The 12,595-nt window shown below is 41.0% G+C and overlaps 1 protein-coding gene across 32 annotated transcripts in view; it reads right to left on the bottom strand.

Moving 5' to 3' along the window:
• Positions 1 to 12,595, bottom strand: part of LOC134639848 (neurexin-1a) — a 253,513-nt gene that overhangs the window by 101,673 nt on the left and 139,245 nt on the right. The window contains exon 1 of one of the 32 annotated variants that reach the window (XM_063491334.1): positions 1,927 to 3,049. The exons of 28 other annotated variants lie outside the window; for them this stretch is intronic. In XM_063491334.1, coding sequence (XP_063347404.1) covers positions 1,927 to 2,167 — 241 coding nt within the window. In that variant the 5' untranslated portion in view covers positions 2,168 to 3,049. Of the gene's footprint in view, positions 1 to 1,926; positions 3,050 to 12,595 lie in introns of those variants that run through there. 3 more of the 32 variants (XM_063491332.1, XM_063491336.1, XM_063491335.1) reach the window with 3 other exon arrangements.

The following is a 12,595-nucleotide window of genomic DNA, read 5'->3' as shown; positions in this document are numbered from 1 at the left end:
GTGGCTTGAGTTACTAAATATAGCTTCATATTAAGTGGAAAAAGTGAATGTTCATGCCACAGAAACAGAGATAGTTTGCATACTGAACTAACTGTCAGCACTCTGTTAGCTTTGCTTGGCCTAATCACTTGAGACAATGTTAAATGCACTGTGACAATAAGAGCGAAAGGCAGGTACAGTTACATAAGTATTCTAAATAGGATTAGATTTTAACATTAACAAAGATATGAGAGACAGAGCGAGACAGATGGGTGGGGGTAATACATTAGAAGAATCCCTTTTATGTTAATACATGGAAATTACAAATACAGTATGAAGCAAAAAGATAGAGTTAAAAACACCCTTTGTCTCGGTTTTACTGAAAAAAGTGAGCTGCATTTGCTTAATTGACGCTCTGTCTAAAGAACAAGCCCCATGAAAATTAAACCAATTCTGTCACAGCATTAGACAACAGTGCTGGGGCTTTACAACAGCAGGCTTTGTCCTGGAGCCAGGTACTATGTTGAACAGCACGCCTCCCAGTTTGCATTAATGCACCCTCTGTACTGATCAACCAAAATCAGCAATCATGTTAGTGAGAAGACTTTTTTTTTTTTTAATCGGCCTCCCTCAGATTCTTATCGGTAATCACAACGTGAGGAAGCATTTGCACTAACTGTTATATTAAGTCATGGAATCTGTCTGGAGGCAACACATGCCCCCCCCCCCCCCCCCCCCCCCCTCGAAGGTCCTTAGGGAGAGCAGGAGGCAAGCCGAGTGTTGTCCAGTACAGACAGGTCATGGCAGAGTGGCCTAATTGCCTCTCTTGTTGTCTCAGTAGGCCGGCAAACCTCCCAGCTCCCTCATCATCACTGAGGAGCACTGACTCCCTTGTTCAGGCAGGTCTATCTGTGCCCAGTGAGCCAGGATCCAGCCTTGCTTCTACATTGCGCCAATAAACACGTCCTCATTACACCAATTCAGCTATGTAACAGAGTTGTGACTCATGATTCAAGAGCTCGTAATGCTAAACTTGAATATCAGAGAAAGCACAACGTTCCTGTAGACATTTGTTGTGCATTGTTAAACAAGGTCTGTGATATCCAGGGTACTTCAGCATTACGTCAGTGTTACACCAGTAGTGATTACGTCACTCAAAAATGCCAGGGCAGTATGATAACTAAGAAAAAAAGAAAGAAAAAAAAGCAGTACTTTTTATTCCAAGTATCATTTGCCTCGATCTTTAACATATCTCAGGACCTTGAGTGAAAGTGACAGAGCAAATTGAAAACAAGTACAGCCAAACAGGGAAAAAGAAAACAAAAAGCTGCAGCATTCTTAAAACCCTCATCACAAATACTGTACCGAGACAAGCACACTGCAGTCTAGCATGAATAGTTGGCATGAGGTTATATAATTCCTCATATTCTCCCTGCTTTCTTTCCCCTTTTCAGATGCTTGGATCATGAACATTCTCGCCCCAATGGGCAAAGGGGCCTCATCGATACTCCACGCAGGGCAGGGGCCAGGAACAGCTCGACGTCCCACAGAGCTGAAGGCAACACATCTTTGTCTATTCCGAACACCCAGGGGCAACATGGAGCGCCATAGCGTTATAATCCTGGCTAATCTGGACACAGTGGAGCATCTGGAGATAGGGATATGGCTAATCTCAGACATGGAGGGCACTTTGCTGAGACAGAAAAGGGGATGGGTCTAAGCTAGACTCGCCCTGTCGTACAGAGCTGAATACACATCTTTTGGGATTCTTAGGTATTAAAAAAAAGAAAAAAGACAATACCATATAAGTAATACTTGAAATTGCATTGGCAGTAAAATGTAACAAGGAGTAAGCACAGACTGTTAAAAGTAAACACCAATGATGGACTGCTTGAGAAATCACATTACCTAGGGATTGCATTAATGGTAGGATAAGAAAATACTTACTGTGCCCTGCTCTTAGGGATGCAGGAGATCTGTGGATAGCAATAGGCACAATATGGTGGCGCTTGTTTCCATTGGAGAGGTGAATGTGGTGGAGACTCTCCACAGCACCTGGTTCTGACCCTGCCACAAAGCCCAGGGCAATGATCCACAAGGCCAGATGGGTGACTGAAGCTGAATTCCAGTTTCGGGGCTGTGCAACAGGCCTCAGGGGAGCAAACTGTGTCCTCCAGCCTCTCAACATCTTCCCTGAGTGGCCAGATGAGGCTTCAGATCAAGGTGGAACTTCAGCGAGCCTCACAGCCCCATACTTCTCACCTTGCCAAATCTCACTATGGCCAGAGACACTGACACAGATCCACAGGGAAATAAACAATCATTTAAAAAAGCCAAATAAAAAGGACCGAAAAAGCAAAAGGGACACCGCACAAATTGTCGGTCGTGAGGGAAAAATGCTTCTTGCTGTTCTCCAGTGAGTTAAGAAATCCGCAGCAGCACCCAGGTAGGTAAAGAAGTATTAAAAATCATCATAGAAAAACAATCAAAAACATTCACAAGAAATTAGGGCAACCTCAAACAGCAATGGAGAAATCCCAGCTTGCTCCAATTCCCCTAGTTCCCTTGTTCTCTCTGTTTCTCCCCTTATCCCTCTATTAAGCACTCACAAAATTAGAAGCATCTTCCCATTAAAATAAAAAAAACTGTTAATATCCCAAAAAATGCAAATGCCAGGAAAAGAAGAGAGCCTACTTAAGAAGAGACTGATAGCCTCTGTGCAAAGTGATTTTCTTCAGAAAATCAAAACAGACATTCTGAGTTTCCCTCTTTTTCCTCCTCCAGTGGTCTCAAAGGTTGTCCAGAGGAATGGGACCATAGTTAAATCCGAGTCTCATTTGCATGTGTTGGACAGCTGCAGCAGCGTGCAGTAGACTGCGTGATTGTACCTGTAAGTTGTGCCAAGTAGCGCACCCGTTCCCCATCTAGAGATATCTGTTCTCAGTGAGACCAAGCGATAGCAACGCCGGTACCTGAACGAGCAGCCCTGGGTAGGAACACACACTCACACACAGCCAGCATCGGCACCGCCGTTCCAGAAGATGTGCGCAAAAGGAAGAAGGGAGAGAGGAGGAGGAGAGGGAGGAGAAGGACGGAGGGAGGGGGAGTCTCAACAGCCAGCCAGGAAGCAAGAGGGAGAGTGGCTATGCAAATGGGCAGCATTCACATAGCGAATCACTGGAGTCTGAGTGCATTGCAGAGGAAGAGCCTATTTAGGCAGAATAGCAGGATTTGAAGCTATGTCCTCCAGCCCTTATTCCTTTCACAGTCTACTCTCTCTTTTCAGTCTTTCTCAATCCACTCTCCCGTGTGAACACTCTTCAGCGGTTAAAAAAAAGAAAAAAAAACGAGAACGTGGGACAGGCTAGACTCGTTCCGTTTTCTACTTTTATCATCTCATCTTTCAGCATTCCTCCCACTCCTCCTGCTCCTCTTTTTTTGTGTGTATCTTCCCTGTTCACTTTCATTGTCTGTGAATTTAGGGAAGTTTTGTGACAATAGTCGTCTGGATTTAAAAAAAAGAAAAAATTGGAAAGAAGCAGTCCAGCCTAATCCTCGCCTCTCGATTGCCCAAGAAAACCTACTACAGAAGAGTGATGATACTGCAGCTCATATACTTTAAGGAACTCTCTCAAACACACACACGAACATATGAACACCCATAAGTACGAGCACTCAGACACACAACGACACACAGACACACACGTATGTAAACAAAGCACGCACAATGCCAGAGCCTGCGGTCGAGAACTGTCCACAGAGAGGGTGCTGAATCCGGGCAAGTCTGCCTTGCCTGCTAATAAAAGACCATTTCTCACAAGAGCGGGAAGGCTGATCGCAGTGCAGCAGGGTTACAGGAATGTAGAGAACATGTGGACATAAAAGCCCTGCTGATAAACACAATCCGGTTCAGCTGGGAAGTGTGCTCAGTGTTCAGAGTTCAGGATTGGAGAGCACAAGGCTCAGCTGCAGTGTGCCTGCTTCTGTTTGCACACTGGCTATTCAACATCCTTCTCTTCGAAACGCAGTGTTCTAAGCTGAGGAGGGGGAAAAAAAATCTGCAAGCACTGCTGAGCTGATCTTTACGGTTTACAGGGAATACACAGGCGTTTCATGCCCAAAGAAAGCCAACTTAGCCAGCGTGACACAGAGGATAATATGCCCTTTCCAATTTCCCTGAATATTTCGTATAATCAGTTTTTAGTAGAAATACATGCAGAGAGTTGAATACTCACTTTTAAAGCGTGGCTGTTATCATCTGAATTTAAATGTAGGAAGAACAATAAGAGCAGGCACATACTGTTACAACATTAAACTCTAAGAAAACTATGATCTGCCATCTGGAAGGAGGACAGATGAGGATACCTCATTTCTCTCTCTTCTAACTAACGCTGTGTTCCTATATAGTAGTAAAAAGCAACTGAAATACAAAACAGATGCTGCACATATTAGGCAACTGTGTTGCTCTCACCTTGTAGAATCTCAGTAACTTGGTGCAGCCACCTGGTGCTAAAAAGTAGGCAGCATGGAACCTCTCCTCTGTTCTCATTTGCAATGGTGAAAAGGAATGTTCCTGCTGAATGTGTTTACACTTTTATAATTATCAGCAGTGCAATCTGCATAATTACACCTAATAAGGCAATCTATCAGGGCTGCTTGCCAAGGACAACAACCTGACTTAGTGTGTCCTTAACTGCAAACTTTTGCAAAGAAACGAAAGGGGAAGCTTCATTTGAGAAGCTAAATATCAGGGTAAATACAAGTGTTATTTAATGGAAATGCAGTGTTAATATCGCAGCGGCTAAAATGAATGGCATCAGCAGTGAGCAGTGATACTTTTAGCACGTTTATCATTACTTACTTGTTCATTTGTGCCCCCAAGTGGTGAAATTCTAAAGTGCACCAAAGCCGTGTGGGTTTTTCCAAGCCAGCAGCTTATGTTTGATGAATCGAGCAGAACAGCAGAGTCTCATCAATCAGCAAGATTCAATAAATTCAATAATAGAAATATTGCTGAAAGCTTCACCAAATGCATCATATTGCTCCAGATCCAAACTTTAAGAGCTATAAATTTGAAATTCTGATTCTTTGCTTCAAGATCGACCTCTATTAGGGCGTCAGTTAATTGTTCTGCAGGTTGCCCTTTGATCTGTTGATGTGTGGGATCATTAAAGTATGAGGCGCAAGGAGGCCATGCATCCAGCTTGAGGGGAAACATTTAGCACTAAATTCCTTCTGCCTGCACAAAAGCAAACACCTGAGCCCATGAGGTAAACTAATTTCAGCACAGTTACAGATCTCAGCTGCTTTAACCAGATGATTGTACTGTAGTGTGTTCGCCACAAAATGAGAAAATCCTGTTCCACAAGAAAGCTTCCACCATTAAAGAGAGCTTTTCTTTATTATTTACTATTGTGTTCTGACTCCAACTCCTGTTAGCGAGATGTCTCCTTAACAGAGACCCAAAAACAGCTTGCCTTTGTTTCTATTTAAGACCCAGAGGATTGTGTCTCAGATGCATGCAATGCTCTGAGCATATTTCCCCTTTTGAATCAACATCACTCCGATTTCCTTTTGTTTGTTTGTTTATTTTGTTTGCTTTTTAAAGCCACAGAAAATTATTTTGGAAGAAAAAAAGACGGGAAACAAAGGACAAATCGTGTAAAAAATTGTGGCTGATTTTTCAATGACAGGATGAGAAATTTGGCTTGGGTGTAATAATCCCTCGGAGAGTGAAACGCTAGAAGAGAACAAGCACAGAGCACAGAATAGCCCATGTTACTCACTTAAGACTGCAACCAGTGTGGACTGAGCTGATGAGATGATTTTTTGGAGGACTGGAGGAAAACCGCAGGGACAGCAGCAGATGGGTGGTCTAAGAGTACCTGACCCGACTGGAGCAGGGCCTCTAAATCAGTTAAAGAGCCATCAGGCAACACTTTATCACACACGGAGAGACCCTTTAGAGAGAGGGTCAGACACTTACAGCCACTTTGACAACAATGTTTCTCCTTCTCAAGTGCTACTATTATGTTTACTGTTGCTATTAGAGGGGAAGGGGAATAAAAATCTAATGGTGTATTATTTTAATCAGCACATTCATCGAATTCCCAAAGGTGCAGCATCCCAACACCTTGCACATTGTTTTCTAGGCACACACACGAGTCTGTTAGATGCTTTTGTTGCTTGATTGAGCATGCAGGCCAAGTCATGCATGAAGCAGGTATACCTGTTGTGTGCTGGAGTGACACATCTGTGTCAGGCTCAGCAACATATGTGTCCCAACAAATGAGAGTGTTTGGAGACCCATTTCTCCAGGGTATACCAGGTGCACTGGTAAGGAGATTACAGTGCACTGTGTATTAAAAGAATGACAAGTGAGAAGTACTAATTGTAAAAATCTGATCCTCCCACCAGGATGTAAAGCAACGGTGACCATGAGAGCAACCGCCTGAGAGCAGCTGCAACTCAAATTTCTAGAGTGATCCGCAAAAAGAGATTACTGTAGCAAAAAAGTAACACCCTTTGTTTTGTCACCAACACAAAGGTATACAACGCTAATAGTCTCTTCAAACGCTGACATGCAAAATGAAACCTGAACTCTTTACAACTGAGAGTTTTCCGCGAATATCAAACGTGTCATTACTCATCCGAACACCACAGAGAGAGAGAGACAGAGGAGCAGACAATGCTCTGATGCTAATGCGTGCAAGTGTACAGAAATAGAAACACGGCGTCTTAGTCTTAGTCATCACGAGATGTGACATGATAAGAGCAGACAGACACAGGGAGTCAACACTCAATACAAACATACGAGCTGTACAGTATTTCGACACAGCCGGGGTGCCAATACGTTAGCGGAATATGTTACACCGGGGTTCCTGTCTATCAGATCGCTCAACTGTATATAACAGAGTGAGGAGTGTAAACTCAGACCCTAACACGTCATACAAGCATTAACTGGTCATTTCCCATTCATTTGCTTCTTAGCATCTCTCTCAGATGCTGGTGCTGGAAAGCCCTATAGAATTACATCTAAACCAATCCCAAAAGTCCTCTTTTATTGAGGATCGACAGCATTTCTCATTGGCTAACACAAAAGTGGTCGTGATATGGTATAAACAGCATACGTATGCATGTAAGCCAAGGAAAAAAAAATCTGTAAATACAACTGTTTATGTAAAATGCAGCAAACATCACCAACCACACGAGAGATTTGTGCTGCACACGCTGTTCATTATGCAAGCTGTGAAGGCAACATAAATAACAGCACTCAAGCTGATAAAACAGCCTGCTAATAGGAAATAATGCACATTTAGTGTCGCAAAATCAAATCTGCAAATGGCACTGCATGGCACTGTAATGGAACGGCTTCATTCTCACTTAGAGCAAAAACAAAGAAACCAAACTCCACATTAATTCTCATTCCTCCTCACGCTAATTTTCTTTCAATTCACTTAAACATAATAATTAATTTAACGGAGCTGCTAAATGAAGTTAAAAATAGTTTAAAAGCTTTTTTGGGGGGATAGCGTTGACACTGACAGCTTTTTGGCTTCATTTTTAAATACTGCACCTTTTTTTTTTTTTTTACAGTTTTTCATGGTGTGTGTGTAAGAAGTGGCACTATATTGAGTTGAATAAGGGAATATCTAGCTGTAAAATCTTCAACATTATGCAGAAATTGCTCTGCACCACACTTTGTCACCATTAATGTGCCGTGGCAATTACAGTCAAATAATGCTACTGTTTATTCCTTTCGCGGTAAGAATGCGCCCCTATAAATACTGAACAGATTCAAAGTGTGCACGTTAATGCACATCCCATTACCAAGACTAGAGCACCCCAAACTACACAGACAACAGATTGAATTTAGTTTTTCATCGCACACCGACTTGTTTGTATAGCCAATAGTGTGTTTTTGCTCCTTTTACTCACTGGATTCTGCCGGCAAGAAATGTTTTTGGAATCTGCCTGATGTGACCAACTGGCAACCCCCCCACATACACACACTACCACCGCCACACACACAGCCCTCCTAATGCATAAACGGTGGCACAACACTGTTATTCATTTCCATAAAACCATTTAAATACACATTAAGATCAAGCATGCAGGAAATAACATTCAGAAATCCTTGTGCGTAAGTATAAATAGAGGCTGTGTGTGGGTATGTACGTACACATTTATGTCTGTTTCAGTGAGTGTGTGTCTGCATGTGGGATGATGATGCGCCTGAGAATGCAAAAACCAAATCCTAACTGTCAGTAAGAGAGAAAGGGGTCACAGGTCGACAGCTTTTCTGGACGCGTTTTCTCTATCTCCTCTGACAGCTCCCAAGATACAGTGGGGCCACCGAGGGTGCCCTGTCTGTCTCTGTCTGTCTGTCTCTCCTTAAATTCATCAGAAGTAGATCAGTTCCCTTCTCAGAGTGCTTCATCGTGCAGGTCAAGGACAGGCAGCGCCTCCTTTCAGAAGTCCATAGCTACTTTGTTAATGAACATTTGCGCTAAGCTCAAACTAACTGGGGCAACAAAGGAATAATGATCACACTTAAAAAAGGCTTTTCCTGAATATCAAAGTATTTATAAATAGAAACCTAACTCTGAAAATGTTGGGTACTGTGTAAAATTTAAATAAAAACAGTATGTAGTGATGTAGTGCTAATCTTATAAAACAATCTCAGAATAATGTTACTCAATGTAAAAATTGTGGAGACACTAAATGGGCTATGGAATGCTTCCAGAAGTCATCATCAGTGAACACAGTTCATCTTGTCCTTCACAAACGCAGGTTAAAGTTCAGTCATGCGAAGAAGAAGCCATATGTGAACATGATGCTCAGACATCATCTTCTTGGAGCACAAGATCATTTTAAACAGAATGGGGTAAAGCAGAAAACTGTGGTCAGAAAAATCAAAATGAACCCTGCATCGTCTGAACTAAAGAGGAGAGGGGGCATCTTGCTTCTTATCACTGCTCAGTTCAAAAGTCTGTATTTCTAATGGTATGGTGATGCATTAGTACCTGCGGAATTGGCACCTTGCACATCCAAAAGACACCATCAGTGCTGAAAGATTTATACAGATTTTAGAGCAATATTATGCTCTTATCCAGATAAGATGGTTTTCTGGAAAGGCCTTTCGTATTTCAGCAAGAGCTCCATTAGAGCAGCATGGCTTTGTAATAGAATAGTCCTGATCCTGACCTTTCACCAACTAAAACATTTGAGTATCATGAAATGAATAATAAGACAAAAAAGACCAGGTACTGTTGAGTAGCTAGAATCCTATATGAGAAGTGAATGGGATAACACTGCTATTCCAAAACTCCAGTAGCTGGTCTCCTCAGTTCCCAGTGGTTTACAGACTGTTATTATAATAAGATGGGACACAGCAGGAAACACGGCCCAGTTCCAACTTTTTTTGCTGCCATCAAATGTTTAATATATTTCTTAAAAAATATTAATTTTGAACATTTTCTATGATTTCTATGTTCTATTGTGAATAAAATACCGATTTATGAGATTTGCAAATCACTGCCTTTATTTTTTTTTTTTTAGATTTTACACAGTGGCCCGACTTTTGTGGAATTGGGTTTATAAGTTCATTTTTCTCAAAAGCTACTTGCCTGCCTTTGAATGAAACTCCTTCCTTTTAGAATAAAACTACAAATAAAGGAAACGATCTGTTCTTGTTTTACAGGCAAACTGCATTCATTTCATTCTGTTTTTTAAAATATTATCAAAAATACCAAGGCAGTCTGCAGCCACTGCCAATGGTCAAATGCGAATTCATCTAGATACAGTTGTATGATGAAAGCACTTCCTCCATACACAAAGTTTAATCAATGATAAATATTACTACATGTTTTTTTCCTGTATTCTATTTTTTCAAAGGCACTTGAAAACCTATTCATCTTCAACGACTTGACATGTAAGGTCGTACAGTTTGAGTGTCTATTACTGTGTTCTTCCATTCTTTCAGCATTTGAAGTCTTTCAAATAACATGAAATCATTCAACAACAAGTGAATAAGCTGGAAAATAAGGGGTTTGTGCTGTCTCATGGGGCTCTCACCTTATGGCACACAATTCAAAGACTGTACTTCACTCTAGAAAGAAATTTCATACTCAAAGCTTTTTCTGTTCATGGCACAGTGTGCAGAATGTACTGGGCTGTTCTTACTGGCTATCAAGTGTTCAAAAATAGCAAGTAAATGCACAATTTCTATGAAATATTACATTAGAGACTCAGTGCCTTTACTTTGCAACAGTTGCTTAGTGTCACATTAGTCCCCAGAAGCACCCCAGCTCAGTCTATTTGGTAAAAAAGTGAACTTTTGATGGTGGTATCAACCAAAGTAATTGGCCAAATTAAATCCATTGTGCAGAGAATGATAGGTTTCTATACCAACATCAAAATGCTATCAAAATAAACACAAAATAAACACTAATGTATTTTAAAATGCAATTAAGTGCTCCCTGTAAGTCAAAGTGCACAATAAGCGTTATGGTCCATGGGTCACTGACTCAAGGTTTTGAGTTTTGCGATGTTTTCAGTTTTCTTTGAGCTCATGATTTGCTCATATAGCTCTTTATCTAGTCCTTTCAGTATTATATTGGTTTCATGTGCTTCTTAGTTTCCCTTTGCTTCCAGTCTGTGTTCAGTTTTACTTCCCCTGTCTCACTAGTTTGATTCTGTTCAGCTGTGTTCCCAGGTGTCTCCACCCTGCCCTAATCTCCTCATGTGTATTTAGACCCTCCATTTAATTTGCATCTGGTCTTTGTTGGGTTCTCACTTATGGTTGTGTTTTTGCTTGCAGTTTGTGAGCCTTTATTATTTTATTTATTTATTTATTTATTGAAAATTGCATTGTACTTTGTTTAAGTTCTGCAATAAAGTCTTTAGGTTTAAATTTAGGTTCTGAGTCCTGCGTTTTGGTCCAAATTCTGCCTGCTACACAGCCAGCCTTGACAGTAAGACCAGAGTTATTTAACAACTTGAGTGAAGAAAACCTGTAATGACAAGACATGCTTGCATTTTCTGCTGTGATAACAGTACATGCAGGGAACAAATTCAGTGGGAAGCAAAACCAGCACTGTCCCTTCCAGCATATGGAAAGCCATTCATGTCCAAGTGTATCAATAGCCAATGGCCTGAAGCAGAAAATGTAATGTATACTCATAAAAAGCATGTCACATACAGAAATGAGAGGCTGTGGCTTCAACTGTCTGCACAGAGAGGCACTGCAGGCATCTCTGAATTTATTTTGTGTGCCTACAAAAAATGGAGATTTAGAACTGGCCTCGTGCCTTCTCTACATTTTTAGTAAACATCCTGTTCATTTCAAATGCTTCAGTATAGTAGAAGGCTTTTATTTTATATGGATTGCAGAAATTCTATAACAAGCATAGTCAATTTCCGACTAGCCTTTACTACAGTTTCTCTTATACATTGAGGTGGCAACCTCTTACACTAAACGTCCGGTCTAAAATATATTTCAAGCCCATTAACCAGGTTTCCTCTCTAAACCATTCACACAGGACAGCTCTATCGCTGGTTCTCACTTTGGCTAAGGCAGTGACTGATCTGTGTGTGCTTTCCACCCTTGCTGTCTACAGATAAGACAGGATTTGATTAGTGCCACACATAAAATCTGTCCTTTGCGTGTTAAACCTTTTGGAAGTTAGCTTAGTTCAAGGACAATTCAAACTGAAGTTCTATTTACGTTCCCCTAGAGAGAGGAGCACCTGCATTGTCTAAGACCTTTGTGCATATTGTTATTACTTGGAAAGCACAGCAATGCTCAGACATACTAAACAGTTGTTTGTTTGCTATGGAGATGCCAGGCAAACTACCTCTTGAGACAAGGTTATTCATTTGCTTTGTGACAGCATTTTACAAGCTCTAGATGCTCTTGTGGCTATACTGCAGGAATAGTACACGACCTGTAATGTATGAAATCAACATTTCTTTTATGTTAAAAAAAAAAGTAAAAACATGTTTATTTAAACAAAATGTAAAACAATGGGAAATTTCAATGTGTTGCTGCAGGGTACATGAAGTAAATGACATAAAAAGGCGGTAAAGTCACTGTGTAAGGTTACCAGAAGCCAATACACTATACTATGATACTATGAAGTGGACTCAATGGACATTTTATTAGTTACACCTTGCCATTACCAAGTTACCCCTGTTTGCCTTCAGAACTGCCTTAATTCTTTTGGCATAGATACAACAAGGTGCTGGAAACATTCTTCACAGATTAAGTCCATATTGATGAGACAGCATCACACAGGTTTACTCTTGCAAATCCATTATGTGAATCTCTCGCTCCACCACACCCCAGAGGTGCTCTAGTGATTGAAATTAAGATTTTCTGAATGCAAGGCCCATTTCAGTACAGTGAACTCATAGTCATGTTAAAAAAACAGTTTGGGAAGATCTGAGATTTGTAACATGATGCTTTGGTCATAAAGGAATGGACATGGTCAGCAACAATACTTGGGCAGAAACCATCCCTCACACCATTACACTACTATCACCAGCCTGAACTGTTGATACAAGCCACAGTGGGTCTATGCTTTCATGCTTTTATGTTGTTTACATGTAATCC

This window comes from Pelmatolapia mariae, linkage group LG13 (genome assembly GCF_036321145.2).
Source record: "Pelmatolapia mariae isolate MD_Pm_ZW linkage group LG13, Pm_UMD_F_2, whole genome shotgun sequence".
NCBI classification, from domain to species: Eukaryota; Metazoa; Chordata; class Actinopteri; order Cichliformes; family Cichlidae; genus Pelmatolapia; species Pelmatolapia mariae.
This window is presented reverse-complemented; position numbering and strand designations above follow the sequence as displayed.